Consider the following 26122-nt stretch of genomic DNA (forward strand, 5'->3'; position numbering starts at 1 on the left):
TTGACAGTGTCCCTTTAAATCAAATTCCATCACCAGTTCACAAAATCTATAAAAAAACTTTGAATATGTGGAATTAAAAAGAAAAAGATTCTCCCCCCATAAAAGAACAAGTCACTATGCTTCTTTACAGGGACACAGTCAACTGTTTTATTACCTTAACAATTACCTTATGATTAAAACCCCCAAGCCCTCTGAATCTTGAAAAGAACTGTATTCCTTGAGTTACCCTGTTCCATTTGGAAAATGTTTTTTTTTTTTCTTCCCCATGCTTCTAATGAATAGTTGCCTTTTGTTTATTGTCCATCAGCACAGTAATATCAAAATTCCTCAGTGACTTCAGTAGGAATTTGAGCAACATCAAATTTGTATCAGTTAACTGCCTGGGGTGACTAATGCATACATTGCAACAATTGCTTATTTTAAGATTTGAAATAAGCCATTTCAACATAAAAATGATGCATTCTGTCATATGTTAAAATATACTCATTTAAGGAATAGCAAATAAATTATTTTCCAACTATGCATTTTTCTGTACTCAAGCTCATGTTTAGCAGAGAATAAAAATTTCTCCTCTACTTTTTTTGAAAATTTCAAATAGGACTATTTTGCACAAACCCCTCAGATTTTTAGCTAAGTTCGTTTCTACTAAAAAATTGATCAAGCTTTTTAATTGTTAATGATACTAAATCCTAGGGCTTAATATTTCATGAAAATGTTTCGACAGCAAAAAACCCACATCCCAAAACAATCTTCAGAGTTTCTGTTTTGTTTTTATGATTCTCCAAGTAAGCTGCAAGCCAATGGCTGTATGGGTTCTGCGGACAAGTGTAATTAGGAGAAAAGAGTCCTAGAGAATCAGATGATGCATACATTTCAACTTTGTGTATCTCCACACAATTCCACAGTAGCTATTCACAAGAGTTTAGATAGCTCACATCTGCAAAGACTATAGGGCTATGTGCTTTCCTGGGCCAACATCCAGTTTAATTTTTAGGTTAGGCTTGCATTAAATAAAGGTGGTGGCTAGGACTTTAGAACATTAACACTGATGAGTAGCTAAGCAACCAGAAACAGAAGAAATGTTTATTTGTGTTTCAAAAAGAAGCATAGTGATTTCTCTTCTTCCAACTCTGATCTCTCGCAGCCTTAGCTTTGTTTTTTGTGTTTTAGGGTTTTTTTTGTGTGTTGGGGTTTTTGTTTTTAAAGAAAAAAAAAAGTAGGGCTTGCAGAAATAGATTTTGTTGTTGTTGTTTTCCAAACAGAGGGATGGGGAAGATTTTTCCTTATTTATTGTTTGTTGAAGATAGGTGATGAAAGAGTAAGATGTTCAGATTTTATTTCTTGTATTACTTAGCATATTAAGATTACGCAGGGGGGATTTTTTTAGCAGTATAATTATGCAACAGGGTTTACATACCAATTCTGGTTTTCCTTTAATGGTTTCCATAACAAGATCATCATTTTCTTTAGAGTAATCACTGGCCGATTTACTTTTGCGTCCCATCTTCGGTTCATTCTCATTTTGGCGCCCCTGAGTGACAGAGAACGTCACTCTTTGCTTATCATTTAAGTGCACTCAAACATTTTTGGTTAAAGAAAGCGCTTAGTTTAAAAAATAAGACACAAACATCTTTGAGGGAGGCAGGGATTTTGGTTAATATCAGTTAAAAACAGATTTCTGCAAGCCCTATAAAAGATTACAGCATGTTTTGAAATGCAAAATTTACGAGACAAGGAAATTTAAACCAAGTGCATAGGAACAAGTATACAGCATGTTCAGGTCATGGTATTCAATAGCTAGAAAAAGACTTACTGTGTTTATTACTTGATTAGACTCAGCTTTTATTTAAAAAAAAATATTCAACAGTAGCTGCTCACAGAAAGTTAGTTCTTCGCGCAAGTTTTATTATATACAATTAAAAAATACTAAGGCAAAAATCTGTATGTAATTTCTTTCAGTGTTAAGTCTGAGGACATAGGTTTACCAATTAATCTCACTCTTAAGATATCTTCCTATATAAACTGAGTTATATTCTCAGCAGGATGCAAAGAGTTATGAATGTAAGTTCACATGCATGAAAACACTACATACTTCTACATTCAGATGTCTGTAAATCACACTAAAACCAACTGAATATTATTATTTTATTTGAGTGTAATTTGTTGAGACAACACTTGCATCTATAAGATGACCTATCACTCGTTCCAGGTTTGGCATTTCTGTCAGCTAGTTTAGCTCCAACTACCTATGCCTTCTTAAAAGAAGAGTTTTGTACTTACTGTCCTTACTTTTATACAAGGCCTCATTCAAGACCTGTAATTTAAACCAAATTGACCACATCAAATATCCAAGTAGTTCAGAAAACCAAAAATTAAGGAAAACATGACCACGTTACATTTTCATACCTTCATTTTTCTGAGCCTGGATTTGTTATCATGACACCAAGCCAAACAAGTCATAGTCTCTTGTCTTTCCAACGACTCTTCCACTTCTTTAGCAGTCAAAAACATCTCAATATTTACCAAGTCCTTCAAAAACAAACAGGAAAACAGGTCTTGTTAAATGTTACTGATATTTTACACAGCAATCTGTTCTTCAACAGAGCTTGACTAGAGAGGAAAAAAAGGCTCTAGAACAAAGACCTTTGGTTTTTAGGATAGCCCTTAAGAAAAAGACATTACAGTATATTTTAAAGACTGCATTTCCATGCACTGAGATATTCTGATAGTGAGATAGTGACAGTATTTTTCTGAGTCTACTTATACAACAGAACTAGGAAAAAAGAAAAAGAGTAAAGATTAAACCTAGGAGCTTTGCCCAGGAAGTGACAAGATCCCATGATCACTTCAGTGCAGTTCACACTTCTAGGAGTATTTAGTTTCCTTACAGCTTGGCGTACTACATCAATTGGACCATGAGAATGCCATAACATTTGCTAAAAGTAAGGCAGAAGAGAATATAAATCTACTTCACCTAGCCATCTGTAACTATTGAGTTTTAAGCAAAGTCCTACAATGGTCCAAGGTCTCCAATACATTTTCTCTCACTTGCTTGAAGTTGTAAGATCCAGACCTTCGATTGCTTACAATACTTCCTTCTACAACATCCAACACTGAGGTGATAAAACAAATATCTATAATGCTATAATTATAATACTATATTAAAACCAGTTAGGCAACAGGAGGGTTGCAAGATTCCTCAAGTGCTTATTACAAACAGATGTTTTCGAAGAAAAAGCAGCAATCTACTATCAAATTTGCCTGGGGCAAACCTGTAATACACCTATGCTACTTTGTAATTACCAGCAACTTCACACATTCATACCAACCAAGGCAAACATGACTGAATACAATTTAAGATCTAGTAGGGTATCAAATAATTTCTTTTTTTCGCGTGTATTTCTGCTGAAAAAAAAAAAAAAAGGCTTGGGTAGATGTTCCCAAATGCTATAAACTGGATCCATTTTGAACTGGCAGCACCAGAAGTTATTTCAGAGCTGCATAAATACATTATGCTGTGACAGTTCATACCTTGTTGAAGAAAATACACTATGGGAAACCATAATTCACTACACAAACAGAAATCCAGTACTAACGTATTTGATTAATATGCACTCTAATTTTGAACAAGTTCATTTTTATGTAGACTTCACAGCAAAATGCTGAAAATTATACAACTGAAATGCTGAATATCACCAATATTTCAGTAGCTCTAGTGAACAAAACCACTCTGAGAAATAGATGGCATTTTCAGCTGTTAGAACAGCTTAATATACTTAGTCTTAGACTTTATACCTCCCCAAGACAAAGATAAAAAATAGAAGTAGCATCAGGCATATCACATTCACATCTTTCATTGCATTAGCCAATTTTTCCTTATAAATACAAGAAGTCTAATACTATTGGAAAAATGGACCAGATCATGTTAGGTTTGTCAGAATGCTTATTTACAAAAATGCAAACAGGCCACATGTATTTCTAAAGTGCAGCACAAGTTGCAGCTTTTACTAAAGCTTTCTCTCATGACTGGAGCACAAGCTTAAAACTAAAATATTAAGGATAGTTGACATGCAACTTCAGTTTATAGATTTTAAGTTTTCCTGCAAGAACATGAGAGTAATCTTCCTTTTTGGTAGTCCAAAGTTTTTCTGATGATATTCTCAAGTGGAAAGAACAACTGCATTATTGCCCTGTGTGTGATAACATGACCACAAAAAACCTCTTGCCCATGTAACTCATTTGTATAAGTAACTTGACATGTAATGCAACCACATTCATTATCTTGCTTGCATATTTTTCCTCATTGCTGCTGAATGGAAAGACCATTCAATTTGAGTTAAAAATAATAACATCTCCATATATCTCCTTAGGCTTATTTGAGCTATGCGCCCTCTTAATGAACAGCATTTGCTTTTACACCAGATTAAAACAAAAGCATTTTCTTCTACATTAAAAAAAAGGACTAGATATGCTAGGCAGACAACAAATCACTGGTTTCAACTAATTTGTTAGCTTTTTATAGTTTAAGCCTCATCACAAAAAAAATATAAAATTTTCTAAAGCAGCATAAGGGCAGCATTTGTTTAAAGTCAATGAGCTGGTGAGAGAATCCCAACTATATGCATTTCTCAATCAGGTGTTAGTATAGCAACCCTCAGCTATGAGCAAAAAGATTGTAGTAGCTGCAGAGGCAGACAAAACTCTTAAATAAAAAGAGAATTCCTACGTTCCTTTTGCAAATTTAAAATAAAAAAGGTTCTATTTGGTACAGAAATGCTAATTAGATTTGCGGTTGCCAAAAGAAGTCAAAGCTTGGCAGCCGTCTCTATTAAATAGACAGTATGTATCCAGAAAACAGAGAACATTTTTAATTAAAAGAGTTTCTTTCAGAACTAACAATCACATTTAAATTGCACCAATAAATAGGATTTTCTTCTCTGCTGACTAGATAGAAAGTAAGGGAACAATATAAAAAAAGCATTAAGAAATCCATCTGTAGGGAAAGAAATAGCTTTTGCATTTGATAAAAAGTAGTTAGAAGTCGTAATCATGCAGATTGATAGAAGAAAAATACTAAGACACAATTAGGCAATAAACCTTTAAAAACCCACACATGCTCATGTCACCCAAGTTTTCTTAATCTGATCATGCTTTCCTGTCTTCCTTTTTTGGTGGTGCCTACTCTTGATGGCTCTCCATGGTATATTTCATTAGCCAGGACTAAGGAAATAGAAGAAAGGAATATCAGAGGATTATTTGGCTTTATCAAAACCAGCACAGCTCTTCTACACAGGCCAGTAGTGGGGAAGTACTTGTCTGCCACATTGTGTATGGATGGGAACCGGTTAACCGTGTTGGCAGTTTTAAGAAGTATCTCATGTCTGTCAGCAAAATCCCCATAAGACCCCAATCCTGAATAGTCTTCTGAAGGCTTTCTGCAATTCAGAGTTGCATAGGCTGTAGACGATACAGAAACATTGTCTTTCTCAGTTCCCAAACCAGCAGTAAGATTTAGCATGCTATTACAAAAGAAGTATCTTATATAATTTGTTTACACATAAAATTGAGTGAAAGTAAATATGCAGTTTTAGAGAAATATTGCCACCAGTTTTGCAGGTAGAGAAAAAGCTGAAGCAAGAAATCTGTTGCCACACCCCCCCTCCAACTGACACAGCATTCAGCATCACAGCAAACGATTTCTGACTTGTATATAAATTAAAAAGCAATTCTAAAGTCTTTAATTACCATCTTTTGCAACACTGTAAGGTCTTCCTTCATTTCACAATTTCAGTCTTCACATTGTAAAAGTGATTGCAAATACTTTAGTTCCAGTGCTGTAGAAGTATAGGAGAACCTTGCACACAGATTATTTCAGTATTTTTATCAAACTATAACTCTTCGCACAGACTTTCCAGCCTCCTGTGCATCACCATGATAATTTTGCCTAAATTACCTTGCCTTAACTTGCTTACAAATGCAGAATACCTGACATTGGGTGGGAAGACTGATAAACATCAAACTTTCATTTAGTTAGGCTTCTACAGTTGTACTGAAAAATAGTTTCAAATGGCTCAAGGAGAAGAATTCTGTCCGTAAGTATTACTGACAAGTATCCAAACACTAGAGAGGGGGAACAAAGCATAAGCTGTCTTCTTCCTTCCAGTACAAGCAAGAAAGTACCACCTAGATTCTATCATTTCTGCTTAAAAAACTATTGGACTAAAGTGAACTAACCTTCCTTTCTATTCAGCAGTCACTAACCAGGTATCAGAAGGGTAGCTATTAAAGCACTAGATGAACTTTATCATAAAAAGACTATTTTGTTCCATTACAACAGTGCAAACTTTAGAGAAAAACATGTCTTATTAGAGAAAACTGCACATGAAGGCTGAAGACACTTAAGTGAAATCAGAAAGACTTACTTAAAGAATACATCTATCCATCACTCTGTGCTCTGCCTGATTTACATATAAATAGCTTTTAAAATATCACCACTTCTTTTTAAGCTGCAAGTGCCTCCAGGGAGTGAGGCTACCAACCCTATGATTCTGCACAGAACTACAATTATTAAGATATAAAATACTATGGAGAACAAGGATTCCTTTATGATGATTATTGCTACATATGTACTCCTGGCCAACATAAAAGCTATATCCCTGTATGGCATTTCCATTTTCTGAGATGGGTTCTTATTAAGAACATCCCAAGCATGTATATGCACATCCCCTCCTTTGAACAGCTTTTGGACTCTCTGGTCAGTGTGAGCAGGAGTTGACAGGGGCCAAATTCTCTGGGGACTTTCTCCTTGCCAGGTTGCTCTCCTTAGCAGTGTCTCGTTTTCAGGAGACTCCAGCACCTGCCCTCGCTGGAGGGAAAGGTTGCAGCAAACACATACTGTTGTCAGATACCAAGGAGTCAACACTGGAAAGGTCTGCTGAAGTTTTTCTCCACAGCGGGACCATTCAGAATATACCTTACATCAGCTATAGGACAAACCTGCAGGAAGACACGCTCCATGATTTCTAAAAGTCATGGAATAACTGCTTTGTACTGAAAAATGATCGCTACTTTAAAACAGTAATTTCAGACACCAAAACTAAGAAGAAAACAAAAATGGGCCCAGAATTTCATAAATTCACATGGTTGGGCTACAGAAAGGAAAAATTCTTCACAAAAATACAGTGAAGGTTATATGAAGAATAATAGCTGTGAAATAATGAGAAAGTGCATATAAAGGTAGTAGGGTAATTTGGTTTTAACTAGTGGATTATTTTAGCTTCACATGAATTTGAAATTAAAACACACCTATGTCTATTACAAAGTTGTGAACCAAGTGAGAAATTGGCAGCCATATATCAAAGTGTGGACTACCTTTAATTTAAAGCCAAAGTTTAAGGTCATGCACAATTAAGAGAATTCAGTAGTGAATTGGGAAAAAAGCAGTAGTGGTTCCACATATTTACAGGATCTAAGCAAATAGAAAAAAAAAAAAGCAGAGTCTTGCTAAAAATAGTGAATGCCTATCAAACTTGTTTGCCTTTCTTCTTTGGTAGGATTTGTGCAACTACTGATAATAGGCTCAAGTATTTGCACAGAATTCCAAAAGACCTCAAGCAAACTTTATTCACTTCACTACAAACTAAATGAATCTCAGTAGTCAAATAAAGATATTAAAGTTCAACAACAGTAACTCCACCCAAGAGTTCTGTTTTAGTCACATAGTAGAAGTGACCTCTTCAAACATGGCAATTTAAGAGTGCCCCTAGGATGCATTTAGAAAGCCCTAACTTTATTTAGAAAACAGCACATACACAGAGCCTTCATCCAACTTTTTTTTTAAGTGAAACATCTTTACATTGTAACTACACCTCAAGCAAACTAAATTTTTTTGCTTGTTACAATCATTCATTAGTTTCACAGTCATAACTAAAATAGCAATATGCAGATTAGTATGAGAGGTAGAGTTTCTGTTTCACAGCAGGTAAAAATTTGAACTTCACTACAAATGGTTTTTGAAGACACAGTAATGATTTTGTCTCTTTAATATGCAAGACAAGTGTTTTGATTTGTCCATTCTCAAATATAAAACCTAAACTCCTCAATATACAGTTTCAGATCTAGACCGGTGACTCTAAATTCACCAATGAAACTGCTCATACATTTCAACAAAATAGCAATTTGCATCTGATTCTATATAAAAAATGGCTTAAAAAGAACAAAAGCATCATTTCTCTAGCAGCAATATAGATTTAGCTCAAAATCTATGTAGTATTCATGTGAGGGTTTTAATTTATGTAACATATTTTAAAATTTGGAGCAGTCAAGACAAGTCATTCCTCTCCATTGGTCTCCAGGCTGCACACGAGTTGAAGTACTTCTATTTTATGACCTCTCCAGCCACAAGTATGGAAAGCTGTCAGAAGGAATGTATGATAAAATCCCTTATAATTCACATGAACACTTATGTATTAAAATAAAACCCAGAATATTTCACATACAAACTGTGAATCTTTAACAAGGCTCAAAACCAAATAGAAGCGAGTACTAAAACATGCAGTACTTGGTATTTTCAAATCCCCCGTGAGCTATCTTCAAAACAAGGTAATTCATCAAAACAGAAAAGTTAGGCTTTAGACAAGGTTAAAAAAAACCCAAACTTGATTCAGGTGGAAAAAGATAGCGTTTTATAGAAAAGAAAGCTTCCTTTGTGGAAAAAACCAACAGTCATAAAATAGGCTATTTGTTCTATTAAATAGGTGATTCATAATATCATAAGATGCTGTTTCCATATTTTTTCGAACATGCAAATTGTTTATTTTTAATTGCTTACTAGCACCAATACAAAATTGAAAATAGGCCAGTATGCCTCAAGCTATCAGTGGCTTGTTAGCAAGAGTATGTACCAATGACAGTTTTAATAAGATTGACTATCTATCTGTACATATTACATGCATAAGAGCACTACCTTCATATTAAAAAAAGCTTTGCTGATGCACTTTAGCATTCAGTAGTACAGTAAGCATTCATTTAAACTACTTGTATATGAAATACAACAAACACTTAGACCACTAAAACAACAACATCAAAAAAGCTGTGTTAAGCTTTCAATGACTACTCACATACTGAACTACATACCCTCAACTTACAACATAACCTTCAATATAATTTAGTTCTATAGAAGTGAAATAGAAATGCAATAATGAGCAGTTACAAACAAAAAGGTCAAATTAGTCTTGTATATTAATTTGTTAAAATTTCCTCTGTGATGAATACACAGCAAATCCAGGGATCAGCTAGATGCCATGACTACCATTACACAATTTGGGAAGAAGGTGGACACGAAGAGCTACAAGATAAGACAAAAGGACCATCTGGGGAAGAAAAAAGAGGTTAGCATATTTCCACAGTGGGGAAACAGCAAAAAAGACATCAGTTGGCAGGAGCAGGAAGACTGGAACACACCACAGTAACACTGCCTACTTGAAAATATGTGCAGAAAGAAAAAATGAGGTGCAGGTGAAAAGTGGGACAGTGCAATAGGTTTTGATGGCAGTAACATGAATTGAGACCACCACCCAATTCCTCTGCCCCTATACAAGAGGAGGAATAAAAGGCTGCTGGTTACAATTCCTTCAAAGTCAATGCAGAGTATGTATAAACTGCATTGAGATCAAAGGGAAACAAATTATTAAGAAAACAATGGCATAGGTGATGACAATAGAGCAACATCGCAGTTACTGAAGATCAGTTGAAGTGAGGCACAAATTAACATTAAGAGGCCTCCTTACTCTCTGCTCATAAAATAATGTTGTCTGAAGTTCATTAAACTACTATTAAGTGTTATAATGCTACACACATTAACAGGATTACAGAGAAAATAAACAGAGTAATTGACGGAATGTCCTACTCAAAAGCCAGCTGCAGAGCTAGTTAGAAAAAAGCAAAGGCAGACAGCCAAACCACAGATTCATCAACAGAAGAGCCAGAAAAGTTTTTGTCTACAAAGTAAACACAGTATCCCATAGTGTACAGTCGAGCTTTCATACGATAACATCTTCCACGTCCTCCATATAGCACAGACCTTTTAATTGTACACGGTTACTTTCGAAAGACCCCAGTAACTCACATTGACTGATTATCTGTCAGAAGATTATTGTCTTTATCTAACATTAGGAGATGCTGGTACTTGTTTTGGTAGTTGGTTCTAGTGATTAAATCATGTTCTAACCTTGTGGCCTGATCTCAAACTTGAATTTTTCTGACTTCTGATTCTGTGCACCATTTCCTCCCCAAGCCTCTCTGTACTAGACTATAAAGTTCCTCAGGATGTAATTTTCGCTCTCACACCTAGGAAAAGCACCCACCCCCTTACATTTTCCAGTCATCTTCCTCCAAATTTTCTAACAGGTTTCCTAAAGTGTGGTTACCAAAACTACACATATTCTGGTACTGACTGCTCCAGAGCCAAATAAAGAGAAATGTTTAATCCGCCTACTTATGCTCATGCATATAAGCCACTTCGGTAGAGCCTCACAGTTGCAGCTAGCACTTCGGCTGGTTATTAGCAAGCTGTTTTCCCAATGCATCCTTTACTCCTGCCTCAGCAATTTTTGTAGCTCAGCAAATGGCTGCACCTTATCCAGCAGTACATTATACCATGCTAAACGCAGTAATAAATGACTACGCTAGAGTAATGCGACAAAGCCTCTAGAGCTTAAGATGCATCACTGGGCAGGGAAAAAAAAAAAAGCCTCTGGTCTTAGCTCTACCTTGGCCATTTTCTGTTGTAGCCTCTTCTAGTGGAGGAAAGACAACTAATCCTTTGCCAGTTAAGCAGGAGCTCTGCAGCTTTTGTCCAAGCAGGATCAGTCTGTATGAGCAAGCTACACACATTCACAAAAAGCAAAACTCCTCTCATCTAGTACAGCAATAAGAGAAAGTGTTAAGGAATGTCTGGCAGGAAGAATGTACAATAAGAAAAAATCTCAGAGGCATAACTGAAATCAAACCTCTTCTATATCTAGGCAATCTACAGGTGATAACACCATTCTCCCTTTAGATAAAATTTCAATTCAAGAATCTTTCTTGAATCACTAGCCTTCCCGACTAAGCATTTTGTAATAAATTAGCTCTTATGATACACTATAGGTAACCCATTTTGTCTAAAAGGACTGAAAAAATAGACATTCAACATCACAGCACACTTCATGTTGTTGGCTTTTGAGGTGTCAAATGATTTGTAATGAGAAAGTTTGTTATTTTACATCGATCTTGACTATTTCACATTTACATAATTCTAATTCCCAAAGATGCTTCAGAGAAACTGCAGATGTAAGGCTGTTCGGGAATTACAGCACTTTGAAATTCAGATGAACACACCCAGACATTCATTATACCAATCTACTGAAAGTTGCCATGCCTACGCTAAGAACAGCCAAAACACATTTAAAGGAGTTTGAGTTGCTCATCTATAGCCTAGTGCTGTAAGGTAACTGAAAACAGCACAAGTTAACATCCCAGCACCTTTAAAGAAGAGCTCCAGTTTAGGAGCTCCTTCACATGTAGCTTTCTCAAACATCTCTAGTGTGGGAACAGCAGCTCATGAGAGGGACACATATAGCTCCAGACAGAAGACACCTTTTGCCATTCAGTCCAAATTTAAAAAGTCAGCTTGTCTATCTTCTGCATGACAGTGAAGCAAAGAATACACTCAAGCATTATGCTGAATATTATTTACCTATTTTAAAAACTGAAGTGTTGTGAATATAAACTTGTTTTCAGGAATTAATTTAATACTTATTATGTTTGCCTACAAGCCATTCTTGGACTACGTGTCTTAACAGGGACGACTTCTAAGGGTATGCTGGTATGATTGTTAAGAGAAGTACTTATTTAGCTTTTAACTTTAAGATCATATGGCTTCCTTCACCCAAACTTAAGTTTTTCTAAATATTCGTATGACTTTCTTACTGAAGCAAACACATATTACTGACATCCATCCTGCTCAAATATTCAAAAGTTACTGATCCAATGCTCTTGAATTGTATTATTTAACTTATTTGTTAAGACTACTTTAGATTTCAGTCTAGATTTAAATTTCACCTTTTTTTTTTTTTTTAAAGTTTCTAGCTTTTCAGCTTCACTCTAGACTTAAGTTTTCACTCCTACTTCACCTAGCCATGGAATTTAAATCTGAATAGCCATTTCAGGCTTTTGGGGAGAAGACTGCTATCAAAGCTGTATCAAACAAAGCATGTGCTTATTTCCTCCACGCATATATACTACTATCAGTCTGCTACGGTGATAGTCTATTCATTCACAGAGTGGAATACAGCTCTAGCAGTGTTAAAAGACTCAGTGGAGCACAGATCAGTCTCCAAAACACAGAAGCTGTATCGTACTTGCACATCTGCCTGCAGTTGTGGACATTCACTGACCACAGAATGCCTTTATCCTGCACATCCCTCAGAGGAAGAACATGAACTACACAGACATAAGAAACTTACAGTCCAGTGGAACAGGCAAAGACAATCAGCTTTTCTTAAACGTGGAACTTCCCTTAAAAATCCAAGCAGCTATGGGTTCAATACCACCTGCTCTCCTCTGTCAAAAAACCAGGAGATGAGCTTCAGAGAGACCTAAGCAAACCTAAGCCTATCACATTTTGATTAGAATAGTCCTCTTGGTGGGCATTTTTCATTCACTTCTTCAGTTAAGACTTAACACTGTTCCTGTTTGTGGTGCTCAAATGTGCAGGTGATTTGCCGTCTCCCACTTCTGGGGAGAGTCATCAAGTAGGAACAGTTATTCAGGGAAAGGATGACTTTAAAAGCGGTAGCTTCAGTAAGATTTTTGCCCTGTAACAAAGAAATCATTCAGCAGTACTCTACCGAGGTCTCAGCTGAAGGATCCATTTGACAGTGTTGAGGAATACTTTTATAAAGCATGGAAAGAACTTTTAAATTTGGGGTTGAAAAAAGGAACAATGATGTAGATTAGTACAAAGAAGAGATCAAGTACTTGGTTAAAAGCCATGCAACTTGACTTGAAGAATTCAAGTTTCTCTTATTCCAAAGGACATCAAATAAGATTTCATGACTTTCCATAACAAAATTAAGATGATGGAACACACCTGAATTTGTTGCAGGTATCTCTCCAAATACTCAGGCTAATCCATTCAAAATGGCTTCCAAATTATGAGAACTGAAGCTGTGTTTATGCAGTAGAAAAGAGGAAGAATTAGACCAAATTGGAGAGGGGAAGAATGGAGGATAATCAGCTTTTCAAGTGACTACTATTCCTTTTATTTATACTAATAAATTTTTTTTTTTAAATATATTTACTATATCAGTTTGAAAGATAATGAAATGTTTTCAGAATGGCTTTGCAATATCTGCCCTGTTTTGATATTCTCCAAGGAATAACCATTACCACATATTTAGAAGTTCTGCTCAAGAAGGAAACCCTTGACAAAAACCCAAGGTCTGAACTCCCACTTCAAGAAAACTGTTATCTTTATAGGACTATTGTCAATTGGTTTAATACTGGTTGAAGTGTCAAGAAGCCCTTCTAATACAGGCCAATGTTTAGAACAGCCATATGGTCTAGACAAAACTTTTGAAGTCAAGGGATCAACTTCCCCCCTCCCCCCCCCCCCCCCCCCCAAGTCTCAAAAGCAAAAAGCACTCTTGGTATTAATGCAAATGGCTAGTTAAGTGTCTTTGAAGGATGATGCGCCTACTGAATTACTGATCTAAGAACATTAATTTGCAAAACTTTGATTGGCATGCATAATCTGTGATGCAAGGTCAAGTTAACCAGTTTTAAGCTACTTAAAAGAGTTATTTCAACTCAAGCATTCTCTTATACCTGCAACCTTCCAATGCCACTGCCCACCCCCCTTGGGCTTGCAGCAGTTCTTCTATCCCTCAGTAGTTTACAGATGTCTAAATCATTTGCTCCCTACCCTAACACACAAGCACTTGGTTTAAATTTATGCCGTTCTTCACAGAAAAAACATTGCCACTTTTACAACTTTTGTACAGTATAAGCATTAAGGCAAGGACATATATTCTTTTAATAAACTAAGCAAAGACAGAAAGAGGATTTACAGCATACGATAAGAAAGACTGGCAGCTTCAGAATCTGCGTTTGTTTTCCATCATCTAGGCAAAAATCACTACGGCTATTACATAATTAAGCAAAGAACATAAGGACATTATACATATTTTTTTTCTTCCTAGCTTATTAAAAAGAGGGGCTAAAAAAGCATGAAATTTAAAAAACAACAACCCCTAAGAACTACATACCTAACCTAATTATAAACCTCACCTACAAACAACCACCAACTTCCTACTAGAACATCACATTTCCAAAACTAGATTTGCCTATCAATTGATGGCACAGAAATGAGATAGCATTTAATGTAGCAGAACACAGAATTGCGAAGTTTATGTTGACAACCCTACCAGCTAGCTGAATATATGAATCTGCAGATGAAAATAAGCATTTTTATATTGGTGTTGCACTCCAAGGTCGTAATAGAGTCAAAATAAGATCATTATTAAGTGTAACAAGCTGATACTGATGAGCTTCATTTATATGCAATAACAAAAACTTAACATCTAGTTTATATCTTCAATCCAAACTGTTTTTCACATCATTAGGGAGCCAGAAGACATCAAGAAACAAGTCTACAATAGAATCTTCCCCCTATATTTACTTTGGCACAAACGTGACATTTCTGTCCTTGACTGTCAGCTCTTATTTTAATATTACTCACATTTTAGTTTACTTTCCCAAGCAGCATTACTTTTCTTTAAAGACATATCACACACATTACATGTTTGTAGTTGATTTCTTATATTGCCATATAACATTATGCTTTATATGTGCCACATGCCAGAAGTTATTCCTAACGTGAGGTAGCTCATAACTCTAATATTAAACTTCCCTATAATTTTTCCATCCAGCATTTCTTTTCATAGTTGTTTGCTTCCTAGTTTATAACCATGGCTTTAAGTGCTTATCTTCCCTGACAAGGATTCAAGAATGTGATTCCTGTGAAGGTAGTTTGATTTAGAAAGCAGGCAAGAATTTGTCAGCCCATCAATAATTACTAGAATCGGACACCATGGTGCATCGTCAATCTCCGAGCAAACATTTCTGCTGTGTGTTACTGGCAAACTTATGAATGATTTAATGACTTGCTTTGGTCACTGAAACAGAATGCTTTCTAAACTGTTTCCACCCATGAAGTACCTTAACAGCTCTGCCGGCCTCTTAGCATTCGGAAGCCAAGACACTTGAAACAAGCAGGTTGAGACTTGCTCCCAAGACTGGTCTAACAGCTACTGAAAGACGCTTAATCTAGGATCCATAAACTACAACTGAAGTGGAAAGAGCCATTTCCTTCAGCCTTTTCAAACAGCTGCAAAGGGCACTTTTAGCCATTTGGCCTGCAGTCACGGAAATGAATCACAGAATGGTTGAGATTGGGACCTCTGGAGGTTGTGTAGTCTGCTTGCTCAAAGCAGGGTCATCTACAACAGGTTACTTAGGACCTTGCCCAGTTCAATCTGGATTTTAATATCTCCATGTACAAGGAGATCCCACACCCCAGTGTGTCTGCTGGGGAGCCCAGAACTAGATACAGTACTCCAGACGGATCTAACCAGTGTTGAGTAGAGGGGCTGGATCACCAGCCTTCCCCTGTTGGCGATGCTCATCCCAATACAATCCAGAGTGCTGTTGAGTCTTCTTTCCACAAGAGCGCATTGCTGGGTCACGCTCAACTTGTCCATCAGCCTCACCTCTGGCTGGTGGACAAGCTGAGCAAAAACCCCACCTTTTTTCAGGTTCCTACGTAGGCTACAATGACTACCCAATAGTAACAATATTGTCTTGCTATATGAAAAAAAATAAAAATCGGGTAATACACATGACCTGGTTCGCTATACAGCAATGTGCTTCTGAACTGTGCAGTGGTGGAGACATTTACCAAAATTACAGTTGAGCCGACAGTAAACAGAAAGATTACTTTGGATGAGAGAAAAATATAATTGTATTTTGTAATCTGTACAGCAAAGTTACATTATTAACCATTAGAGAACATTGCAATGCTCATACCCTTCAGCAAGAAACGAACAAAAAGAATCAGACATGTTGTCTTATTAGACCAGAAAACCCACAAATTCTGTGTAACAATCAAGTCTCAGTATCTTACCATTGTCAAAGCTGTTCACAATGAGAATCACCATACAGTAAGGAAGACTGAGTACAATGTTGAGAGAGTGAGGGAAGCTTATCCTCATTTAGCCAAAATGTAAACTTTAATGTTGAGTAAATTGCATCATTTTAGCAAACTAGAAGAGAAATATGGCCTCAGTGCATTCAACAACATGCAACTAAGTTTTGTATTATTTAAGTTACTTTGATGTTATGCAAATAAAAATACTTAGGCTTGAAGGCAGAAGTTAAATAAGCTTATTTAAAACTTTTTTTTTTTTTAAACACTAAAGTTTCTATTCAGCAAATAGAATAAAAAACTTTAAGGCTTCACAAGTGCAATGCTTCATACCACATGGTCTTGCAGTGTTTCATGACTGACTTCCATGCTCATGTCTAAACCAAAGCTGAACATTACTGAAATCAGGCATAACAGAACTTGCTATGAAAGTGGAAATATTTCCATAGTGCTTTTTCAGCAGACCTAGTAGGTACAGTAGCATGATGATTCAGCAGAAGATGAGCTCCTGCTCAAAACAGAGGGAAACATCTACCAGAAGTGGAACAGCTGCTGACCATTCAGCTGCAATTATCCCAGAATAACTGTCTTGTTTTTTTTTTTGATTCATATGCATAGGCTATCTTTAGTGAGGCATAGCAGCCTCTTCAGTGAATTTCTTCAGGACTATCTTGTATTAATAGCTTGTAACCCACTACCCCTCTCCTTTCCATTCAACCTCTACTTGCTGTTTCCTTTCTGGTATTTACTGAAATCACTGCTGGTTGAACAGGATCAGACCGGTAGAGCAGCCAAGGAGTAACAGAGACATGCGACAAATATGCTTGTTGTACAAGACGAAGAACAGGTATATATGCTGTAATTTGACACCAGTAACAAAAATCTCTTCCCCTGAACTAGCTCAGAGAGATGTGTTCAACTACGTCACCTAAGAAAGGCAAAGTACGTAAGTCACATAGTACAACTAAACTCTCAGCATCTTCGCAGGAGAAAGATTTTAACCAGAAGAGTTGCATACCTTCTGCAATCAGGACTATCAAAAGAACTTAAGATTCAAGAATCACTGAGGATCACATAGCAAATACTACCTAAAGTTAGCAAAACATGATTGCTCTAAATAAATAGCAAATTCTTAAAGAATCAGTTTTAATATCCTTGTGGCTATCAGAGGACCACAGTATGGATTCATTGCTCTGTATAATGAGGCTATACCAAAGCGCACAAACTCCAAACACTTCATAAGCAATTATGAGATGGAAACAAAACCAACTAGATAACCAGTAAAAAGGAAAGTGACAGCCACAGAATCATAAATGACAAAATAAGCAAAACAGCAATAAGTTTCTATGGACCACGCAAGATATACTGGCTACTAAGACCCCAAATTGTATCAAGATTTACTTTCCGAAGTATAAGCCAGCTTTTCTCTTGATCATTAAATAGTAGAATGATACAATAAAACAGTTGTTCCTGCAATCAGCATATGCTATTCTGCTCAGTCTGGTCACCTACATTTAAGTGTGGCTAGACAGATAAGAAGCTCCACTAACTGCTTTATCAGCAGCCTAAAAGGCCTCTAACAAGAAATTCTGCATGACATTTGAGACTTAAACTAAGTTTAGGGCAAGGTGTTTATCTAAAAGCATTTAATTTGTGACTAGAAGTTATGCCTTCAATTTTGACTTATTTAATACATTAAAATACAATTTATGTCAAGTAAGGAGAACAAACTCAGGCCTAAAAAGATTAACAGATAAGCATAAGCAATAAAGGCATGCTAATACATAAAAAGAGCTGCTAAAGGGCTAAAGCAGCTCGTTCTTGTTTGCCAACTTCCTCTTTACTACCATTTTGTTAGTAAGTTAGCGCACATTGCTACCAACCTCAATGCCACTTTGTCTCGCTAGTTTTACAGCTGTATTATAGTAGCCACAGCGTAAAAGATGTTCCACCATCATACGATCCATACGTTTCTTCTTCCACATGTTTGCAGCAGCTGGCTGGTCACTACTATGTTCTTTCAGATGCTCAATCCTACGTTTACAGAGTTTTGCACTTTCATCTTCAGCCTGGATTGATTCAACTGCCTAAAAAGTAAAAATTAATAGGAACAAATAAGAGCTATACATTTTCAATTTGTTTTTAAAGCAAAACACAGTAAGTATTGTTTGTAAGCATTCTTTACATGCATTACAGTCACTCCCAATAGCATTTCTTTCATTTAGAAAGATGTTACCTATGGCAGTGTGTAAGTTTCAGTGTGGCTGGTCCAGTTCTGAGATATTCTTGTATATAAGTAAGTTTTGACTTATTTGACATTACGAGTACATGCCTTTTTCTGCTTAATGTGCAGTTAGTCCGAAAACAGCAACATAACAACTACAGCAGCCACTGCTGTAATAGTCTGCAAAAAGCTTTGTGAAGGTTTGCAGTCATCTGGTCCTAACAGTTGAAAACCATGAATCTCCACCTCTAACCTATGCATGGCTTCTTCCTCAAGCAGCTGTCCTACTGAATTAGTTCTACTGAGGAGTGATGCGGAGTAAACCCACATTACTTCTAATACACTGGAGCCATTTTAATCAGTCATGCAATAACGAAAATTATATAAGCATTTGGCCTCTTGGCACCTTTAATTCAAGGATCTTAGAGTAGTTTTAAAAACATTACCAGCTTTCTTAAACTGGTATTATTTTACTTACCTCTGCTACTCTGGAAACATGGATGTACTGTTAGGAGCCTTACTTAGGAAAATAAATTTGTCCAGAGGAAGCAGAAAGACTTTTTTTTTAAAGGAACATATTGGCACGCCCAGTGCAAAACACACACCCCAAAAATATCTCCACAACTTTTTTTTAATTAAACAAACACTCAGGTCTTACTTTCCTTCAACCTTAAAGTTATATGGTCGATTAGTTATGTTGCAAATTTTACTAGGCAATTTTATTACAGACATATCATAATTCAAAGCTAGCTGACTCAGTATACAGCACGTGACAGTTGTGGGTCATGCCAGGCTACAGAACACAAAGAAAGCTTGCAGTACTTTTATATGCTTGCTAAGGTAAAAGCAAACCAGAAGACGATGGAGGCTTAGTATCTTTCCCATCTGCAATACACCACCCAGTGATGCAACTTCAGGTTGGGTTGCCTTAATTGCGGTGACTTTAAACTCACTGGTTTGTGTTTAAATAACTGCACAGCTATGGCAACAGGGAAGTCCATGCAGGTTTGCCAACCAAGCACAGACCAAATAACCTGGTTGGTTTATGGCAGCCCACTTTGCATTCCATGGTGGCACAGCTATCTTCCCAGCACTCAAGCTATTGAGGCTGCAGTATCACCCTTGGATAAGAGCTCCAGCTCGGGAAGCACCGGTTGGTTCTGACTGCTTGTACCATGCATGCTCATTTACAGATTTTCTTCTGAAAGGGTCAATATTTGAAAAGCAAAGTGAAATAAATGAAAACTTGTACAAGAAAAGCCTACTAAGCCTTTGCTCCAATTAAGCCTGACTCTGATCTGGTCCTCGATATCAAATTCAAGTATCTAAAACCCTAGTCACTATACAAGATACTATTTTACTAAAATTAATGTAAACATCTATAGCCTGAGTTATTTTTATTACTGCAGTCTGAGTTACTTCTATTACTGAATTTATCTTTATTTTGTAACATATGGTTTGGAGATCAGTATTTTAAGTTATAAACTAAGCCTTTTTCTATTCAGCAAGCAAACACTAACTCAAGCCAAAACTCACTTTCACTTCTTAGATGTCTGCAGTATTATCAGACATGAAGACAACCTTGAGAATTATTCTGAATACAGCTAGGAGAATGCCAGGCACAAAGGTTGAGCCCCTTCTCACTCCAAAGGGCTCTCCTTATATGGTTTTGTATCTGGACTTATACAGCTCTTGCTATTTTTTTGATCATTCTAGTGCGTTCAGAAAGGCTACAGATCCTTTTCAAAACCCTCTGAGGCAAGTCTATCTGGACTTGCCGTGCTGGACATTAACAGAACTTGAGGGAACAAGCATACTAAACAAGATACAAAGGCCTAGGTTTCTGCAGGATCATGTTCAGAACGCAAGAAACCTGCTGTGTTGAAAAGCTCTTTTTTAAGAGTGCGTAAGGTGTTAAATAAAGGAACCATCTAATTCTATTAGGGCCATCTCAGCAGTTCATCGGTTCCTTGTCTAAACACAGGAGGAAACAGAGATCCCACATGGGTCCAAAGGCCCTAAAGAAAACAATCATTTTGCTCGGGGCAGAGATTACAGACAAGACAGTTGGAGTTGACAGTTTGGAGCCGAAACAAGACCTTTGTATTTCAGAAGACTTTTACTGTTAAACAGATTTTTTTTTGCCTTTTGTTCTTTCTGAGCAGCTACAAGATTCCCCACAGTCTTTCAGGCAGTCGAAAACAAATGAGCAATTACACTAAAATGGAGCCTTGCACCCAAAACATTCAGCAATGCCTTTCAGACACACCCCCGCAGTCAGCAAAGATTTAACAAGTAAATAACTTACTCCTCCACATCATTACTACACACCTACAAGCAAAATCTAACACCTCTTTCAGAAATAGCAGTAATTTCTTTCTGTAAGTAGCAGAGAAGTGAAGAAAACATATCCTTCACGACCTGTTTAAGTCTCAGGAACCAAAGATGAAAACAGCAATTAGATTTATGAAGTCTTTTGCAGAACAGCTTTTCAACACCTAGCTAACCTGTTCCAAGCAGAAAACCCCAAATCAACATACATGACAGCGTTATTTTCATGTTACAAACCTCCAAGGTATCTTGATGCTTCGCTTAATATAGTCTCAAGATTTATATCTGTTGGTTACTTCATTTAAGTTTTAATGAAATGACTCTGCTACCATTTGTTTCACCTATTTATTTTTGGAAAAGCACTGCTCTAAAGGCAGGCGACAGAGCTATTTTCATTTTTCTGCAAGATTTGTTTCAAGAAAGTGTTCTGATGAGTCTCAGGATGAGTAATATTCCCATCCAGAATAAGGATGGCTTATACTATATAGTTTATGTTTTTAACTCATTCTTCTTGGAAAGATGTGGTAAAGGCATGAAAGTTTGGCTGTATTCCATACAAGCATTCAAGCTTAACAGCTAGAAGCAGGTTATCCTGCTAAACTTTGTTTAAAATGCTTTAAGTAATATTCCCTAGGAACTTGCAGGCTGGAAAGTTTAGTGTTTATAAAAAAACGTTCAAGTAACAATCGAGGACAACTCACACTTTCTTCTGCAAAGAAACCTCAACACTGCATACAGCTACCCCACCCCCACACCGCCCAGGGGTTTAAACATTTTTCAGACTCATCTTCTACTGGTTTTCCCTCCTCAAGTGATCGGTTAATGCAAACACACAAACCTTTCCATCAGACAAGCAGGAATTGATACAAATCCATTTATTTTGCTACTATTTCTTTACTGTAGGTAGAGAAATTCCTTTTCAGGACTATAAATTCATATTAATTTTACCTCTCAACAGAGGTTTGTTATACTTAAGTCACAGAACACCAAGTGACATTTCACAAGTTAAGTTTTGGTGTTTTGCTGTGCATTTTAAGGCCTTTGTTTACAGTGCCAGTAATACCTATCTCTTGAAAAACAAATCCAAGCAAACAGCATTGCAGAAAACTATTGCTGTTAACTTTATAAAGACAAAGCAATCACAAGGTAGAACGCCACTTACCTTTCGTTTCAGAACACTGAGTTTTTCAACTACTCCATCCAGAAGACTAACAACTGAATCCACAGCAGGACAACTGCTCAGCGTCTTCTCCAGCTCTGCCACAACCATTGTAACGTGGCTAGTCTCTCGATCAATGTTTTTCTGTGCAGCTCGAAACCGTTTGTTCAGTGTTTCATATGGCACCTAAATGAGAAATATCAAGTCATTAGAATTTCTAAATTTAAAAAGTCAGGTCTTTGAGAATTTAGCGACTGATATTTTTATGTGATGCAGTCAGAAGAATCCCAGGTTCCAGGACACTAGAGGTCGTTAATTGAACTTGAGTTCTTATATCAAAGCCCATATTTGAGCCCCTTTCAGCAAGGAGCTAACACTAAGAAAAAACAGTGACAGGAAATAAAAACTGGTAGATTATTTTCTGATACCAATTTCACCTATCCTGCTTTGACTGTAGTAAGCACTGATGGAAACAGTTCACGGAGAACAAGAAAGCAAGGACAAATGTGCATCTTAAGAAAAGCTACAAGTAAGAGATTACCCTTCAGAACATAGCTTTTTAAGTTCACATCTCTTTCCTTCAGGAACTGATAAAAGAAGAGAAGTTACCTTTGAGAAAGCATATATAATGCATATTGGCTACTGAAAAATTTATACATAGTACACCAATGGTTATTCAGGAAATCTAACAGGTCTCCTACCTACTTGCGCCCATGAAGGACTACTTTTTAATATTAATTCCAGTAGGACTATAATGAATGCTAAGAGAAACTCTATGTAAGTTTTCTTTTAGTGAAAAAAGCCTACACTGTATGACTAAGTTTAAATTCCTCTAAGGCTCTATTCCTTAACTTGGAGACTAATCAGCCTTGAAGGTCTCCTGTCCTACTTGTCCCACACCTTTATGGGACAGCTATATCAAAACTACTACTGATGGCCATTAAGGGCACATATATGGGAGTAGTCTACAGCCTGGCCCAATTTTAGGGTACTGAATGATTTGGGGAAAGCTTACAGCAAATGTTAAGCTGCTCCCATCATGTTGCTTCCATTACAGTGACAGCATAAGCAATTTAGACAGGAAGTTCTATTACTTCATAGAAACAGGAATTTTAGAACTAAAAACATTCCAGTGTTATACACTTAATTCACCTGTATCTTTTACCTTGAAAAAGTCCACGAGAAATTCTTTCAGGCAGTTATGATAATCTTGATTGCTTTTCCATTAATCAAAGGCATAATTTAGCTAGCAATCAGATTACACATATTAAAGGTAAAACAGGAAATGCAAATCAGCATTCTGTTTGGTACATATCACACATATGTTTGATTACAAATCTTTCAAGTAGATCACTTCTAATCAATTATATCAAGATTGTCTCCATTTTCTTCCTTCTAATCATTTGCATGCAAGAAAGTATCCCCAGGGTCCACTCTCCTTTTGGGCTCTATTAGGAGAGACGTTACTACATAACCATCGCAATTCACAATTAGAGATGCACTGAGAAACAGTTTAGGGTCAGAGTAAGGAAGATGTGCCAAAGTACTTGCTTTCCAAGACTTTTCATGACCTACAATAGGTTGTTCTTATTTGCAGTAGAAGTACAACACAAGAATACTCCTGACAAGACATGAAAGGGCTCCTCTTCCTCTCAGAAAGACTGAAATGATCCATTGAATGTTTTTTTAGCATCTCAAACTAAGACCTAAACAAATGACAGAACAAGCCTTTACCACAGGAAGTATCAAACTAAAACGATTATTTTCCTTATACATCCACACCTAAAATCCCAGCACCACGTACCCCCAAAACTCAAACTACATAAACAATCACAATTAATAAAAAAGATAAAAGGTTTTAAAGCCCCATAGACAAACTAGGTGTTTGGGGGGGCAGGGGGGAGCATTATTTTGGTATCTCATGCTTTTGAAGATGGAAGCTTGTTTTCAACTCCAAAACAGCATTAAGACAACTTCTTCCCCCCCCCCCCCCCGCATTCTTCTTACTATTAATCAAATAACATGTTTCCTTCAGTTACTTGCATCTACTGAATTTAATTTCTGCAAGTACTTTGCTAATCAGCTTTCCACACCATACTGAAAAGGTACATCAAGACTTTCAGAAGCTACTATTGATCTGAGGTATCTGTTTGACCACAAAAAGGGCTTTTGTTAAATTTTGAGCAGTTGAACTGAATATACAGTTTGAAAAAAAAAAAATCTAGCTCTAATCTCCCTTTTCCCTACTCTCTTACCTGCACACAAGAGCAATAACAGGTCCTGTTTCCCATGCTCAGTTTCTTTAGCGTGCAAGTTTCTGGCACAGTCTGTGTTCATATGATGTTTAGAACAATTGGACTTTCAATTTCAGATGGCATCATTATATATAATTTATAATGTGTCTAGGTGCAATAGGTTTTTGAATCTTGTTTTATCAACCCCCCCCCCCCCCCCCCCAAAAAATATTAAAAAAATAAAAAAATCTGAATATCCTGTGTGGAAGAAGCCAGGAGTTCAACTGTTTTACTATATACTCTGAAAGTAAATAAAAATAAATACATTGCTAAACATAGTTTTAGTGTACCATAACAAGGGAAATGACTTTAAAGGTACAATGAAATCATTTGCACAACTGAAACTGACAGTAAATACTCTTTACCAGAGTTTTTAATAAATTTGCACAGGCACTTGTTTCTTGCCATAGAGCCAGCAGTTTTTTAGAGAATATTTGTAAACCATATCCAGGTGCAGCTTTAACACTTACTTTACAGGACTAGATACAACGAATGCCAAAATTTAGGAATTGCAACCGCTATATTCCTTACTGAGAAAGCATCTTATCCAGACTCTGCATCTTGAGCCACTGGTTCTTTTGGTACTTGTACTTTGGAGCTCCTATGCTCCAAAAGAGACTCCATTTCCCAGCACTGGTTTTTGCTTTGCTGCAGAACTCTTCAGAAGTTACAGGCACTGTATCAATAAGTTTATTTTTTTTTCTCCAATAATGAAAGTAAATGGAAGAAGAATGTAAGAAAATAATGCTCTGGAAAATGTAATTCTAAAATTTCTTAATTATGGTTCACTTCAATTTTCTGGTACCACAGTTATAAAACAGAACACCAAACTTTTTGCACCAAGTGACAGCTGCAAAATTTACATATTGCTAGCTGCCACAAGCCTATTAGAGACTTTCAGTTTTTACTGCCAGTACCATTCTGTGACCAAGCCTGGATTACACAGTTATTCTCTAAGGACAGGAGTGACCTACAGAAATCAGCCTAGAGAATCATTATCTTAAGGATAACCGGCTACTAAACACTGAAAAAATTTGAAATACAGCAGCAAGAACCAACCAGAATGTATTCTGTAAAAGCACAATACCAACTTGTCCTACTCATTAGAGCTTGAAAAACCACACCTCAGTTGGCTCACACCATGAGCATACAAGAGGATACACAGGAGAGATGTAAAATATTATTGGGCAGCACATTTAAATACAGTGTCACTAAACAGATTCTGCTTCTTTTGTTCATCAGCTTCCATAGCTGCAGACACATTACTCAACTTAAGCATGTAATAAACCAGGTCAAACTTAAACCTAATGAAAGGAATTTGACTTATGTTAGAACAGCCTACACAAGGGGTAAAATTATAGCAACACAGGTTTTTCCAAGATCAAAATTTTGCTACTGTGTTGTGAAGGAAAGTCTGCTTGGCTGGAGGCTTCTGCAAGTGTATCATGACTGTTTCCAGGTGCTAAGTGCTAACAGAGAGGCAAGACAACTGAATAACCCGATCCAAGTATTTTCTTCATTTCAGGAGTTAGTACACTCTGGTTTTAGAAAGCCAGAAAACTCTGCTGTACTGTCACAGAACATGTTCCAACAACCTCTAGCTGTGGAGACAAGACTTAGGAGAGGATCCTTCTGGGTCTAAAAGCTTGAACTGGTGGAAGAGAAGGTCTGCCATGAGAGCTATACCTTGGTTATTCAGTTGAGTGGAGGGAGTAGAAAACAGCAGAGCTAAGAATGTCAGAAGCAGTTTTTAAGCTTACACTTAGAAACTCAACTGTGATGTTTACTTTCTGGCCTTCAGCCCAAACACAGTCCTCTTCCAGCCCATGAATGCTAATAAAGTACCAAGTGCAAGACTGACTTGAAGT

At 36.7% G+C, this 26122-nt stretch overlaps 1 protein-coding gene across 7 annotated transcripts in view; it reads right to left on the reverse strand.

The window, feature by feature from the left end:
- Positions 1-26122, reverse strand: part of MAEA (macrophage erythroblast attacher, E3 ubiquitin ligase) — a 52709-nt gene that overhangs the window by 13015 nt on the left and 13572 nt on the right. For 6 of the 7 annotated variants that reach the window (XM_049794245.1, XM_049794291.1, XM_049794234.1 and 3 more), the window contains 4 exons: positions 21964-22146; positions 18130-18333; positions 2407-2529; positions 1418-1531 (listed from right to left, as the gene is read on the reverse strand). In XM_049794245.1, coding sequence (XP_049650202.1) covers positions 1418-1531; positions 2407-2529; positions 18130-18333; positions 21964-22146 — 624 coding nt within the window. The remainder of the gene's footprint in view (positions 1-1417; positions 1532-2406; positions 2530-18129; positions 18334-21963; positions 22147-26122) is intronic. The other variant, XM_049794256.1, reaches the window with a different exon arrangement.

This window comes from Accipiter gentilis, chromosome 3 (assembly GCF_929443795.1).
Source record: "Accipiter gentilis chromosome 3, bAccGen1.1, whole genome shotgun sequence".
Lineage (NCBI taxonomy): Eukaryota > Metazoa > Chordata > Aves > Accipitriformes > Accipitridae > Astur > Astur gentilis.